Genomic DNA, 16,681 nt, shown 5'->3' on the forward strand with positions numbered 1-16,681 from the left:
GGATTGTCCACAAAAAAAAACACATCATTGGGAGCAGCAGTGAATCACATGCATGCACACACGCACACACGGTAGAGCGAGGCGATATGGACAAAAATCCATATTGCGATAAATTCCCTGAATTGATGTGACAGCGATAAATAGAACGATAAGTAAATAACATTAATGTGCACCAACGTTTTTTTAAATTATCCTTTAAACTACTACTACTTGTTTGATGGTTGTAGCCATTAATTGTGCCATTAACAATCACACATATTCGCAATTTTATTTCATTTCAAACTTCACATTTCTCTAGTATAGGCTACTTATCGTACTGAACGATATCAGCAAAATGCCTGCGATAAGTGACCGGTATGGTCTGTGTCGATAAATTGTAGTTTATCGTCCCAGCTCTAACGCACGCACGCGCAAGCACACTCACTCACACACTCACACACACACACACACACACTCACTCACTCACTCACTCACTCACTCACTCACTCACTCACTCACTCACTCACTCACTCACTCACTCACTCACTCACTCACTCACTCACTCACTCACTCACACACACACACTTACCCCATTCATGGGATAGGTCTTCCATCCCAGCTCTCCCAAAACAGAGGTGGTGTCCAGCAGTCCCACTGAAACAGAAAAGGAGAGACCACAACCATTAGCATAATGTTGATATACATACCTCCCTGTTTCTGCATCAGGTAATTGAAATATTGCTCATAAATTCTCATTTAGACTTCTGTATCTTAACAAAAATGAGTTTCCCCCAGATGAATATTTGCGTGTCCATTTTAGTTTAGCATCATTTCAGAGCTGAACAACACAATTTAGCCCTGATAGATTGCAGTCAGATTGCTGTCAACAGTCTCTCTATCCCTCATATCCTCTCCCATTCACAGGCTTTTTTCACTTTTGCTCAGACAATAAGGACTTCCTGTCTGTCCCCAGAGATAAGATTACAAATAACCCGCCTCTTGGTCCTGAACCATTTCAGTGTAATATCCGGCTATTCAACGTGAATGGGGCACTGTAATTCATGTACATTATGTATACAGTAGATACAGCATGCAAATTGTTTTCAAATTAGCGTTGATTCTGATAGATTCTATTGACAGCTTTGACTGTAAGAGAAAGACAAAACATGTCCTTGAGACTTCTGATATAAAATACATCGAAATACTGGTAACTTTATTTGTGATTGTGAAAGCAGTCTTTACATACTATTTGACTGTAAGAGAGAGTGAAAGTCAGGAGGACATTTCAGGGTTAATATATTGACGCTTATCACTTTGTCAATATTACAAGTTCACCTCCTCCAGGCTGACAATACTGTGAACTTGAGTCTGTGTCAACATAGTTCTAAAACATCTTTCCATCTCTATCAGTCCCTCCCAGGTCAGTAGGCTTAATAATTTAGGATCGGAATGTCATTAAACAAACGTCACTTTTATAATAACTGAATAATAATCTCCCTTACTCTGAACAGAGGGTGGAAGGATAAGAGATGTTACCTTCAGCTTCATACATTAACACTGGATCTTATAAGAATCTGTTTTAAAATGATCTGCATATTATTCTGTCTCTTCTCTAGAGCTGAAATAACCTTAACACAATATAGAAGCATCAACATTGTTACTACCATACACTATCAGAAAAGGGAGAATTCCCATGCATGAGTTTCAAGCCAGTGTATTTGACAGAGCATTTCTGACAATTATGAGCCTGTGTGTGTATTGTCAGTGTGTGTGGTGCAGGCTGTAAGACATCGGTGTGCTGCCACTTATGTGTCGGTCATAATAAGCTAAATGCTCTTTTCACTGCATCCGCCGTTCCACAGTCCCGTGAGCCACCCAGCCACCCAGCAGCCAGCCACCCAGCAGTCAGCCCCCCAGCAGTCAGCCCCCCAGTAGCCAGACCCCCACACTGCAGTGACAGACAATACACCATCTGCTCTGGATCAGCCAAGGGGCTGTGGCACAACCACCATTGTTACGGTATGGAGAGCACCCAGGATAGGAATGGATGAATTTATCTATGTCAACAAAAGCACAGTGGCAAGAAAAGCATTAAAAGCAGGTACCAAGAATGCAGACATTTAGGGATACTTGAAGCTTCTCTGCTACAATATGAAGATCTATGCCAAAAAGCTGTATCTATCAAACAAGCCAGCAGGTAGCGTAGAACTCTGGGCCCAGAGTTTAGTGTGTGTGTTCGTTGATTTTCCTGTATACTGTAGGGCAATTACTGTATGATCTATGCTAAGTGAGACAGTGCATATTCAAAGTTCAAAAGAAAACACAGTCTATACAACATACAGTGAGTTCCGGAATTATTGGATCCCTTGATGAAGATGAACAAAAAACCAAATGTTATGAAAAAAATTTTTTTATACAAATACTGAGCTATATTGTATGCTCCAAAAAATTGACAATGTGTATTATTTTATTCTAATACAATTCCTCAGAGAAAGAGATTTTATTTAACAAGTAATAAACAAATCTTTAAAAGATACGGGTCACAATTATTGCCAACCGTTTCCAATACTGCAGCACCCTCCCCTTGCGAAGGGAACGATACTGAGCCTTTTTCTAAAATGTTTTATGAGATTGGAGAACACATTGGGAGGGATCTTAGACCATTCCTCCATACAGAATCTTTCCAGATCCTTGATATCCTTCGTCTGCGCTTATGGACTGCCCTCTTCAATTCAAACCACAGGTTTTTTCAATGGATCCAATAATTTCAAACCCCACTGTATATAATAGGATAATTTATAGAAGTGAGGGAAATACTGTAAATTAAGAGAACTCAGTGCATTTTGAAAGATGAGGTGTTGAGGATTATAATAAATACTGATTTGATGTCATACAAGCAAGCCAAACACCAGTGAGGCAAATGTGCACTTCACATTTCCATATCCTAAAACTCATGTCATATACAGTGTCAACGTTTATGATCACGATGTTTGATGTACAGTTACAAGATGACATGGCGTCATACCAGTGGAGGCTCCTCAGAGGAGGAAGGGGAGGACCATCCTCCTCAGTGAATTTCATAAAAATAAAAATAATGAAACATTAAGAAAGTTATCATTTTTTAGATAAAACTATACTAAATATATTCCCGTCACCAAATAATTGATTAAAACACACTGTTTTGCAATGAAGGTCTACTGTAGCCTCAACAGCACTGCTACAGCACTCTGTAGGGTAGCACCATGGTGTAGTCAGAGGACAGCTAGTTTCCGTACTCCTCTGGATACATTGACTTCAATACAAAACCTAGGAGGCTCATAGTTCACCACCTTCCATAGACTTACACAGTAATTATGACAACTTCCGGAGGATGTCCTCCAACCTATCAGAGCTCTTGCAGCATGGACTGACATGTTGTCCACCCAATCAAATCTTCAGAGAATGAATCTAGCACTGAAAGAATAAGCTACAGCTAGCTAGCACTGAAGTGCATAATTGTGGTGAGTAGTTGACTCAAAGAGAGAGAAAGACAATAGTTGAACAGTTTAACAAATTCATTTCTTAAAAAATGAAGGAGAAGCAAGAGAGCGAGAGAGAAAGAGCTAGCTACATTTTGTTGTATTTTTTTCACATTCACTCACTAGTTCAGCCTACACAAACACCAGGCTCAAACAGAGAGGGATGCTATGTTAGCTAACTGGCTATGACTATCCAACACAGGAACTCTTCCAAGTCAAGGTAAGCTTTTGGTTTTATTAATTTATTGCCACCGGGGCCCACCGGTGTAACTGCATGTACTGCATGATTGTAGCAGATTTACAAACGAGTTAGTTATATTAGCTATGTTGACCATTACGTTAGCTAATATGGTGACAACGATGTAGGCTGTGTTTAGCGGTTAGCAGTCATTATATGAAGATTTGGCTTGGAAAGCTTTTTCACCTGTTCACAGACAGCTGATATGTTGTGCACTGAAGTCCACAAGCAAAGGGAAAAGGTGAGAGGAGGAGAGCGCGTAGATGTAAGAACGGATTAACAAGCAAAGTGGTCATGCTGCTTGTATGTGGCTGCTATGAAAGTGAACTGTGTTTGCATGTGATCAGGGGTGTATTCATTCCGCCGTTCTATTAAAAAAGGTTTCTTAAACGGAAGCAAGCGGAACGAAAGGGGATAAACATACCTGAATTTATCCAATAGAAACTCTCGTTTGCAAATGTTGGACTAATGATTACACCCTAGATCAGCTAGATGAAGGTAAGAGTGTCTATGGCGATATTGAATGTGTCACTGTCTGTCATCTTGATTATTCAAAATGTTCTCTCTACCCGTGCCCCTACGTTGTAAACTTTCATTCATAGGTTGTAGCAACCTCATGATGGGTATAGGGAAAGTTTGAGTATCATGTAGTAGCCTAAACCTATAAATGTTACATTGAGCTGGGTGAATGGAATATGAATGACAGTCATCCAATATGCTGTAATAGAAGTAAGGCCATGCTCATTAAAAAAAAGTATAATCCTCCCTCATCTTAAACGGCATCGACCGCCACTGTGTCATACCCTGGATTGTTCTGAACATAATGAGCCTATGTTTGTCTATTGTGAAGAAATTTTTCTGCGGAACACGCACCTGTATGCCCACGACTCCTTTCTATGCGCACCAAAATAAAATTACACAATCTGTTTCTCTGAATTGCCTTGTGAAAGCCTAATACTGTAAGATCATATTTTATAACTTAGCTAGTCATGTTGATAAAAGAACAAGCTTTCAAATTATGCCCACCTGACCCAGATTGCGATTTATAATGGGCCGTTATTGGATTGCGTAAACAACAACAGTAATTGTGTGATGGCGGGGATGCAGGGCTGTGTTCCAAACAAAACAACTACAAGTGTGGTTGCTCTAGTTCCTCAACAGCACAGCTAGGAGAGCTAAAGAAAAACACCTTATAGTTATATAGACTCTTCTTTGAGTCATAAATCTGCATTGAAATTACTTAGGAACTGTGCACACTTTGGCTCTCCTGTGTGGGGACTTGGAGACACCAGTTAGTCCTCTCACTCAAACCCTTGTCATTTTATTGTCTTATGTTGCACCTAACCCACATTTTCTAGGTATATTCTTATCATGTTACTGAATGTATCCAGTCTTTTCAGATTTCATTATCAACAAATGTGGCGAAAAGTACAGTAAATGTAAAATGCACATAAAATCAAGTGTAATGTTTGGATTCAGTCTTGTGTCAAGTGAACCGTTGTGTCCTCAACTTTGGTCTAATAATTTCCCCAACTGTTCCCTTTCAATTGCTACCATGCTTAGGCATATGCATTTCATATTCCTTCTGTAAGAAACATTTAAACTTAGCCCTATCCATATAGGCCAATTCCCACAAGTGAAAAGGGTTAAACAAATGTCTCATCAGCCTCCCCTGAGCGCTCATTCACATATATTAAATAAAGAGATGGAAGTGGAGGAGGAGGAGGAGGAGGAGGAGGAGGAGGAGGAAGGTATATCAGAACCTGTTGGGAAGATATTGATGACATAGGAACTATAAATGGTAACATGAAAAGGTACTGTATGTACAGCATGTTAATGGGAAAGCTGCTAAGTACACAGCTTGATAAGCTGTACTAAATGAAAGCTATACTATATGAAATGCAGCACTATACTGTATGAGGCAGAGTAGGGTAGGAGCAAAAGCCTGCACACCCAGTACAGTAGCTCTCCAGGAGCTTATACAGTATGTATAAGTGAAAGACTGGTAAAAACAAGCCATACTGCTGCTAGTGAAGTGTCAGTGTTTCAAGTAAAGAAATAACAAATATTCCTGACCTTTATAATACCATTATAGAAATGGCATATTATAAATACATACTGTATACTTGACTGATATCACAGACAAAAACACAGCACTACAATATTACTGGAGCGCAGAGAGAGGGAGAGTTAGAGAGAGAGAGAGAGGGAGAGTTAGAGAGAGAGAGAGAGAGAGAGAGAAAGAGAAAGTGTGTGAGAGAAAGAGAACAAGAGAAATGCTGTGTCTTATGAGCACAACTTCCTAGGTTAATTCCTTTTTTTATTTCTTTATTCTTCAGGGATAGGGTGATACCTCAATACACTAATGCAATGAGCCTTAAGGAAAGCTCTATATAAATGCAAATAAAAACACTAAATAATGCAAATCTCATTATTCTTTCAAACTTTTTAGCAGGAAGTTGTTTGTTAGTTCACAGCGAAAACACTGTAGTCTGGCAGGTAATCCATCAATAGTGGACTAAAAAGCACTTTCACTTGCTGCTTCGCCCTTGCTTTTTTAGTCCAGGAGAAGGCTTATCTAAAGGGCTCTGCACACTACGCAAACGGAGCTCTGTCTGCTTTGCTCTCTGCGTAGTTCTACGTACTTTTGTGCAGCTGAATTTTTGGAATGGACCGTATATGACGCTCCGTTGCTCTGTTTGTGTAGCGTGTGTAGTGCCATTAACAGTGTAACACAGTGGTGTTAATGGACACTATTACACTGGCTCCATCGCTCTCACACACACTGGGAATCCATACCTTCCTGACCACTGGCACTGAGTGTGTGTGTGTGTGTGTGTGTGTGTGTGTAGAAGCTCCATTTCTCACCCAGTGTAAAGCTATACTTAACCACTGGCCATATTCATCACACTTTCTGCAACTCAACCCTATAATGGTCTCAACTCCATCTCAGTGTAACCACAAACCGACTGCTCTTAGCTTAGCCTGGTCTGACTGGTAGCTGTTGAAAGCCATTCCTTCAATTTTATGATTCTCTCCTGAGGCCTATCCAGCCTGTGCCATGTCCTACACCAGGGCAGACGGTAGAGCTAAGCTGGATAATGGCATAGGAGTTCAAGATTTTATTCATAAACGTTTGGATTGTTTTATTCCCCTCTTCTGTACAGTTATGCATAATGAAAATGTTAATGTGTGTTTATGCGTATCTACTTTTGTGTCAGTCATTTGTGTGTGTGCACGTGTGTTCTATAACAACCTCTCTCTCAGTATAGTGTAGTTTATTCCCAGTAGACAGTGGGACCTGAAGGACCCTGCCTAGAGCAGCAGTGTTCCCAGAGGACTTCTAGTGAGGTATTAATAGAACATTACAGGGCCTGCTTATGAATCTGTTTTGTAGGATGGAAGCGCTGGTCCCTGGGGACTGTCTGCTAGTTTCTGTCCCGTCTTTAAAACCAGGTGTGTGGAGTGACATTAGTAGATCAATCTAGGATCAATTTGCCAACCCTAACCCTAACCATTAATCAGTTAACCCTTACCTTAACCATTCACTTTGGCAGTAAATAGCAGCTATAGTAGAAGATTCAAATAACATTTTGAGAGACGAAGAGAGGTGTGGGAAAATTGATTTGGTAGAAAGATAATGCATTTACATTTGGTGGTGAAAACAAAGCTCTGTGATCTGTTCAGATGATAGGAAGTGGTGTGAAATTAAACCCTATCTATAGCAGACAAGCTGACAGGCATGGTGGGGAAAACGTTTCGCTCACATTCCTACTCCTTCAAGATGAATCAGAGCAGTATTTAACATCTTAATGTCAGAACTGTGGCCAAGCAAATCAGAACTAGAAGCTAATTAGATCAGATATTGGCACCATGAGATACATTAAGGGCTTTTAATGAGAATTTACCACAGAGTAGCAGATGAAGCATTACAGTGAGGGACGGTTACAGTTCAGATTTGTCCAGAATAGAAAGATTGTGTGCAGAATGCCATGGCTTCATAACACTGTGCTGATCCTAAATGACAGTTACACGACAGGCTTGACACAGACAGGACAAAAAGACATGTAGCAACCTTTCATTAGAGGGCCATTTACTGACACATCAGGGCTGGATTGTAATAGTGTTGGAACAAGAAGAATGTACGCGTGTCAAACTGAGGAGAAGCCATCTCAACACACCTGAGAGACCATCTACCCATTCGCTACCAGACCACATATCACACCTAGATCCTAATCACAGATCTAAGATCAGTTTATGGTATACAATATCCAAACATTAACCATTGAGGTAAATATTTCGGACCCTGTATAGTTAGATATACCATCTCCCGCCTAGATTCCATGCAGAGCCAGCTGCAGGTGGCGCCACTGAGACAGGCTTTTGATGAATGCACTGATAACCCAACTTTATCAGGGATGGGGTTTAGTAGTTTGGGATGGGGGACCTGTCCTTATGGGCACCAAACTGCTCAAATAAGATCAGATAAAATGGGGATAAAATGTCCTTGTGGGGAAATGTGTCTTGTTTTAATGAGAGGTTGGAGGGGTGTCTGGGCCCAGCAGCAAAGCAGGAGCCAGTGAACCATGGGATCTCCTGCCTCATTTAAAAGGATCAACACTTTAGTTTGGGGACACTGTACAACAATGGTATAACAATGGACTGAAATTCTTCTCAGAATCTCTGCAATTTATTTAATTTAGCCAATCCTTACTAACTAAGCCCTACTACACAAATACTGCCAAGTTTCAGATTTCTCTATACAGTACTCACTGTTATTGTTATTTCTGTGGGAGTTTTGTTGGAGCTGCATTGGGTTTTTTGGCAGCCTGGCTGTTAAAACAAAGATAAATAACTCTTTGCATCCCTGCAGAACACCAGTGTTGGTGTGAGGGTTGTCTGACATGCTGCATTCTGCGTCTCCCAGCCAGGGAGGAGGACACTGATTGGTTTTCATTGTTCTCATCTCAGCTGACATCAAGCCCAATTGTGCCTGTGAAATCCCCAATCTACAGCGCTCGGCTTCGCCTGGTTCAAAGAAGTATACAACATTTGACACATGGGTTTTAAAAGCATAATGCCGTTTGTCTGGCAGAGTAAAAACAACATTGTAGAGCTGTTTTCTGATTAAGTGTGACACGTCTTAAGGCCTCTAAATCCAACTACAACAGGTGAGAAACACACATCCATCTGGATGCCACTGGATGCCACACACACACATACACTCAGGCACACACACACACACACACACACACACACAGTGCAGAGAAACGGTTTCAGCACCACGGACAGAGGCTGGAAGCAGCCTAATACAACACCCCAGAAGTCAATGTGATAGACACCATAGGGCTGACTGGAAAGCTGACACACTACTCATCAACTCAATCATCATTCAATCTGTGACAGCAGCACAAACACACACTGGGGCTGTTATGTAGCACCTGGCTGGCAAGAAGAGAGAGTAGTATCCCTTTTTTTGAACTGATAGAACAATCAAATAAAACCTAGGGGCCACATCCCTCTGTGTCCCTGTAGAATCAATAGGACTATTTTAAACCTGAGGGATAACACACACACACACACACACACACACACACACACCTGAGCTTCTATAACCACATTCAGCAGCTGAGCAGAGACAAAGACAACATCATATCAAAAGAGAAAGTAAATAGATTCACCTCTAAAGGCAACCAAAGGGTGATTTCATTATCTGGTGTGATTCCTATTGGGTTTGCAGTAATGCAGCAGGTCAATGTAGCAGAATGAAACAGTAATGGGATCCAAACGCCTGCTGAGGGCTCAATTCACCTGAGACAATCAATCTGCCTGGACCAAGGAATCTGTAGTTTTAAGGTATAGTATGGCCTCAAATAAATGTTTAACCTCAGTCTTTACTGAATTAAATCCAGCCACTGCTTTTAAAAATAACTGGGCTTATTTTGACTGGATAAGTATTGTAAATTTGTGAACCTCATGTCAAACCATGTATGGTTCTAGTAATTGAAGGACGTAGATAGGTAGCCTAATTGATTTTCCACCCCAGGTTGTCAACTTCTCACGGAGTCACAGTCCTGCGTCCGTTGCGCTGAAAAAAGAGCTCCGTGCGTTATTTACTGGTAGGTTGTTGTCCTCCCAGTCTTTTTTTCACCACATGATGAATGGTTGATTAGTCGTGGGTACACATTGATTCAAAATCAAACTGCGTGTTATTTTCAAGATATTATTAACGCAGACATGCATTTGGAAAAGCATTCGTGCTGGTCTCGATTAAGAATGTAGGCTGACATGAAGTATCTATAAGCTATTGATCAACTGTAATCTTTGATTTAGGCTACTGTGTTATGGCTACATTTTGACGCGGTTGGAATGAGGAAAGCATCTGCGACACACGTTTCACAAGTGTGACAGCCTTTACCCGATAAATAAATATGCATGTCAACTAATTTAGGATAATATTAAACTTTTAAGTGTTCTTCAAAGTCAGCGCAGATAAAATCTCTCACCTTGATTGCCGTGGCTGGAAGGAGTGAAGAGAATCCGCAGAAAGAGGAAAACGAGGCAGAGTTTTTCTCCTAAAGTCATTTCTGTACCATCCACAGGCTGCCCAGCAACGCGCCGAGCAGGAGACTATCCAAGAGAAGAAACCTGGTCACAAAGTACCTTTAGATTCCAAGCGAAGCGTCTCCTCTCCCCAGACCCTCCTCACATCCAGTCCCCGCTCGAGAGAGCTGACAGACGGCTGTACTGGAGGAAATCCATCGTATGACCCGGCAGAGAGCTGAGGAAGGTTGGTGAAGTTCACACGGCGGCAAAAACTAAAATCAAGACGAAATGTAGGCTTACCACCATATACCGTATTCCTAGAGCAATGCTCAACGACAAAATACTTGTTAGATCATGAAAACTTTGCGTTCCGTGTCGGAGCCTCCTGTATTTCACTGTTTTGACAAAACATCTAATCAAACATTCCTCCTCAGCTGCATTATCTTATTTCCTGGTTTCATCCAAGTGCATGCGTGATTCCTTCATGCGGGAAATGTAAGACGCCAGGATGTGGTTCGTGACAGAAAGTTCCGAACTTCAAGTGGCGCGGTATCAGTTGGTCGGTGTGAGCACGCGTAGTGCCTCTGTAGCCCGTTCCGTGCCAGCCTGTACTGACTGCTGCAGCAGACAACGGTAAAACTCCCGTTAACGACAGAGTACAGCTGCAGAGTGGAGAGAGCGTTTGTGCAGGGCGCCCGGCGCTAGAGGGTGTTAGCTGACAACACAATGGCAGTGTGCATGGCAGCCAGCAACGTGTGTGTGTTATCGACTGGACAATAGTATTTCTTCAGGTTATTGATGGCCAGTGTTGTTACTGCTATTCCAGGTAGACTTGAATTGCAAATTATCTTTGTCGAAGGAAATGTAATATGCAATATAATGTAGGCCTATCCTAAATTTCAAATGAATATGTCTTCCCCCATTTTAAACGAGATTAGCTATGCCTAGGCCTACAACCTTTTTACATTTGGAAAATCAATTTAGAAGGTCAGGGCACTCATTTTCACATTATTAGGTTACTTAAATCTAGGCCTACAGTAAATGTACTGTAATGGTGACTTCAAGATGTACTGTAAAGGTGACTTCAAGTTTATAATTTAGATTGTTCATTTGGAAAACATTGAATCTGTTGTATGTTGCCCCTAGACCTAGGGTCAGTTTTGTGTTTTCCCCCTAATGGTTAATGTTAAGCTTCGTGGTGGATGAGCTGATCCTAGATCTGTGCCTACAGACAACCTCTATCCAGTGGCTCTTCAAAAGAATAGTGCCATCCCGACCAACAACGTCAGCCAAGTCTACAGAAGGTCTTCATCCCGTCCCGATGGACGCCTCATGAAGTAAATTAGCAAACTGCTCCTCGACTCGTGGGGTTAAACAAAGCAACACTCCCTTCTGTCATGAGGCCAGTCAATCAGTCCAAGGGACATCAGTCAGAACCTCTCAACTGTCAGCCAATCAAAAACAATATCTGTCAGAACCACTCAACTGTCAGCCATCGGAAACAACATCACTCAGAACCACTAATCTCAGAACCAATGTCAGTCAGACCCACTCAGCTCAAAGCCAATCAGAAACACTGTCTGCTCTAGCCACTGTCCATCCCTGCCACTGAGGACTTGGGATTTGAGCCCACGTCACAACAACAGAATGTACTCTACAAAACTCCACCAATACAATTGACCCATACAAGCCAAGGCATTTGTAGGTCCTGGACGACATCTCTCAAGGTGGTGGCGTGACAGCACAATACTAATTATTTGTTGTTGTCAGTTCATGTTGACAAAAGCAGAACCAGGCAGGCAGGCTAGAGAATATACCTGTGTGTATAAGAATGGATGAAACTATGAATGTGACCGTCCAGATGTATGACAGCTATAAGCCACTGGGTAAGTGATACGATGGTGATATGGGTTCAGGGATATCGTTCAAGATTGACTTCGAAATTGGACATCTATCCATGTCCTGAGGACATATGGAAATGCCTTCAAAGCCGGTCACTGTACCCCATGACTCTGGATCAGAAGGTTGCGTGTTCAATCCCAGTCGTGCACTGATGGATGACATAGGTACAGTGCATTCGGAAAGTATTCAGACCCCTTCACCTTTTCCACATTTTGTTACGTTACAGCCTAATTCTAAAATTGATTAAATGATTTTTTTCCCTCATCAATCTACACACAATACAATATATGGTTAAGAAATTTCAGTAAATGTATTAAAAAAACAAAACAGAAATACCTTATTTACATAAGTATTCAGACCCTTTGCTATGAGACTCAAAATTGAGCTCAGGTGCATCCTGTTTCAATTGATCATCCTTGAGATGTTTCTACAACTTGATTGGAGTCCACCTGTGGTAAATTCAATTAATTGGACAGGATTTGGAAAGGCACACACCTGTCTATATAAGGTCCCACAGATGACAGTGCATGTCAGAGCAAAAACCAAGCCATGAGGTCGAATGAATTGTCCGTAGAGCTCCGAGCTAGGATTGTGTAGAGGCACAGATCTGGAGAAGAGTACCAAAACATTTCTGCAGCATTGAAGGTCCCCAAGAACACAGTGGCCTCCATCATTCTTAAATGGAAGAAGTTTGGAACCACCAAGACTCTTCCTAGAGCTGGCTGCCCGGCCAAACTGAGCAATCGGAGGAGAAGGGACTTGGTCAGGGAGGTGACCAAGAACCGATGGTCACGCTGACAGAGCTCCAGAATTCCTCTGTGGAGATGGGAGAACCTTCCAGAAGGACAACCATCTCTGCAGCACTCCACCAATCAGGCCTTTATGGTAGACTGGCCAGAAGGAAGCCACTCTTCAGTAAAAGGCACATGACAGCCCGCTTGGAGTTTGCCAAAAGGCACCTAAAGGACGCTCAGACCATGAAAAACAAGATTCTCTAGTCTGATGACCTGACTATTTGGCCTGAATGCCAAGCGTCATGTCTGGAGGAAACCATGCACCGCTCATCACCTGGCCAATACCATACCTACAGTGAAGCATTGTGGTGGCAGCATCATGCTGTGGGGATGTTTTTCAGCTGCAGGGACTGGGAGACTAGTCAGGAGAGGCAAAGATGAACGGAGCAAAGTACAGCGAGATCCTTGATGAAAACCTGCTCCAGAGCGCTCAGGACCTCAGACTGGGGTGAAGGTTCACCTTCCAACAGGACAACGACCCTAAGCACACAGCCAAGACAATACAGGAGTGGCTTCGGGACAAGTCTCTGAATGTCCTTGAGTGGCTCAGACAGAGCTCGAACTTGAACCTGATCGAACATCTCTGGAGAGACCTGAAAAATGCTGTGCAGCGACGTTCCCCATTCAACCTGACAGAGCTTGAGAGGATCTGCAGAGAAGAATGGGAGAAACTCCCCAAATACAGGTGTGCCAAGCTTGTAGCGTCATAGCCAAGAAGACTCGAGGCTGTAATCGCTGCCATAGATGCTTCAACAAAGTACTGAGTAAATGGTCAGAATGTTTTTTTTTCTAAAAATGTTTTTTGCTTGTCATTATGTGGTATTGTGTGTAGATTGATGAGGAAAAAAACTAACAATTTAATCCATTTTAGAATAAGGCTGTAACGTAACAAAGTGGAAAAAGTGAAGGGGTCTGAATACTTTCAGAATGCACTGTATTGCGTTGTAAATTTACTTTTAATTCGTCTGTCTGTATATTTTAAGACATGACATATGAGGGTGGAGTGAGATACCCGATTGGTTGGACAATACTCTTCTCATCAATTATCTTTTAAAAAAAGTATACTCAAGCTGGAAATCAGCCAATCCTCCATTGTTCACACAATGGAAAGGTCAAATGCTTTATTATCTAAAAATTGAAAGAGCATAGGCGACAGAGAGAAACAAAATGGTGCAGTTTGAGTCCATATGGCAGAAAGTGATAAGGGTGCTGTAGATGGGGGTGGGGGCTAGTGGCTCTGGGCAGGTGTGATGTTTGTATGATGTAGTCGTTTGTATGTGTATGTTTTGTATTGTTTATAAAAGATAAAAAATAAAATCTGATAAAAAAAAGAAATGGAATGATACAGTGGAAAGTGGATGAAAGTCTAATTCTGAGGTGAGACTGTGAGAGCTCTCTGCCCTGGGGGGATGTAGGGCTTTAGAATGATGCCTCAGATGTTCATTATGGTTATGGATATGGCCAGTTGGATAGAGAATGTGAAGAGTTTCATAATCCTATTCAGTGGCTGATCATTGCATCATTTGAACGTCATTAGAATGAGAATCCAATTAATTAAAAACTGTGTTTTAGTGAATGTGTTCCCTATTTTTTCCAGTTATTTATCATCTTGGACAAACAACAACCGTGTTATAAGAACTTGTGAATTCATTCATAATGAATTCACAAGTTCTTAATTCATTAATTATTAATTCATAATTCATTAATTATCCTGTTTTCTTCATTTATAGCAGGTGTCTCCAACAGGTCAATCGTGGTAGCTCGCAGCCCACCTATGAGTAGCTCGCCAAACAATTCTGAAAGTACATGCAATTTTCACGTGTTCCACCGCAAACTATCATAAGCAAATCACAAGTATCACAAGCTCCCAGCTACTATCTAATCAATGCAACATTGACATTATCCAACCCCTGGTTAGCCACTATTGGTTTAAAAAGCCAAACCTAACACAATATCTACCAATTAATTTCCATCAATATTGCCCGTCTGTCTGTGTGTGGGTGCGTTTGTCGATCAATCAGTGTGTAGCCAGTTGATGTGATAACCATCTTGTTGGTTGACAGAAATACTTTACACAAAACCTTCTCAATTAAATGTTAACTGCAAAGTAGGCTTACCTGCAAGAAGTATAACATGAGTAAGTATATAATTTGTATCTATAATTTGTTATTTGCAAACTTTGCCATGAAATGAGTAGCAGCAGCAGTACAGAACCACCGCTATACCAGCACATTAGACAGCACATTCCTCACTCGCTAGATGCACAATTAAAGGTCCAGATGCGCAATTAAAGCATTGACATAGACTCAAAGCATCCAATTTCGTTGTTTCTCTATGAACAATTGTAATTGTGAGAGTGAAATAATAATAATAATCTAAAACCAGGAAAAATAAAACGGAGAAAACAATTTGGGAAAATATTCTCTTTTATACTAAGGACCCCGGGAAGAGTTGCAGGGGATAGGAGAAGAATATGCCTACTTGAAAGCTAGAAAATAATTAGTAGGTCATGGCATGTAGTAGCGCTCATGCAGAAAAGGTTGGAGACCCCTGATTTACTGAATGTATGCATCCCATGAAACTTATTTGCATATGTGAAGTACACATGGAAAATGGGTGAAAAGGAAAGTGTGAAATAAAAAAATAAAAAATGAAAATAAGCCATAGATAATAATAGAAATAGGATTGTCCTCCGATAAGGGAGGGGTTGGTGATGGTTCAGAATTATAATAATACAATTAACAAATGGAGATAATAAAAATGTTGAGTTGAGAAAAGGTCCCATCCTTTAAGAGTCTGTAGAGAGCTGCTGTGCTTTGCTGTAATAGGAGGAAATGAAGTGTGACTGTAGCAGGCCAAGCTAACTGTGATCCATGGATCTCCTCTGCTTTAAAGAGAGAGAACACTTTGTGTGTGTATGCATGTGCGTGCGTGTGTGCATGCGTGTGTGTGTGTATGTGTGATCCAGAACACTTTCTGCCAAGCCATACTGATCTGTAGATAGTACAGGAACAAGCCTAGATCAGCACAACTGATAGCAGGAATAAGACTTTATACCTCAGTAAAACACTGACTGGTTTCAGAGGTTACACAAAGGCCATGGTCTTCATAATGTGCACAAATATGTATGTACGCCTGTAGTTATGCAATCGATGAAACAACGTTTACGGTATGAAACAGCAAAGGAACTTATATGAATTATGAATATACCCAGCGTGCATGGCAAGCCAAATCAAGAGTGCATTATGTGAAAAGGGTCAGATGAGAAGACCTCTCCTCTAATGTATATCTGAGACACTCACAGTGTATATTATGTTACTGTAAAGCTTTCTGATCAGGTTAAACAGAGTGTACAGTGTGCTAGAGGCTCTCAAGGCTAGAGCCACATTGAACAATGTCAGACTTTCTTACACAAAGAAGAAACAAATCAGTGAAAAATATTGCACCATTTCAAATAAGCAATTTGCTGTCTACAGTGTATTGCAATTTGTTAGCAAAGTCAATTTTAGCCATTGATTTAAATGACATTCTTTTATGTTATTACAGACTACAGGCCCTCCAGGTGGAAACAGAGGAAGAGCAGTACAGATCACAGCTGTGTGTGTGTTCATACGCCGTGCAGGTTGTGTGTTTCTACACGTGTCCACACCAATGAGAGACACGCATTTATGAAAGGAAGCTAAATCTATAAGGCTGACACATTT

General features: G+C 41.3%; 1 protein-coding gene across 2 annotated transcripts in view; it reads right to left on the reverse strand.

The window, feature by feature from the left end:
* LOC121571713 (ephrin type-A receptor 3-like) overlaps positions 1-16,681 on the reverse strand; it is a 687,439-nt gene that overhangs the window by 201,445 nt on the left and 469,313 nt on the right. Inside the window, exons 1-2 of one of the 2 annotated variants that reach the window (XM_041883353.2) lie at positions 10,242-10,940; positions 569-633 (exon numbers count right to left, since the gene is read on the reverse strand). The exons of the other annotated variant lie outside the window; for it this stretch is intronic. Of the exons in view, the coding sequence (XP_041739287.2) occupies positions 569-633; positions 10,242-10,320 (144 nt within the window). The 5' untranslated portion in view covers positions 10,321-10,940. Of the gene's footprint in view, positions 1-568; positions 634-10,241; positions 10,941-16,681 lie in introns of those variants that run through there. 2 annotated transcript variants of the gene reach the window in all.

This window comes from Coregonus clupeaformis, chromosome 29 (assembly GCF_020615455.1).
Source record: "Coregonus clupeaformis isolate EN_2021a chromosome 29, ASM2061545v1, whole genome shotgun sequence".
NCBI lineage: Eukaryota > Metazoa > Chordata > Actinopteri > Salmoniformes > Salmonidae > Coregonus > Coregonus clupeaformis.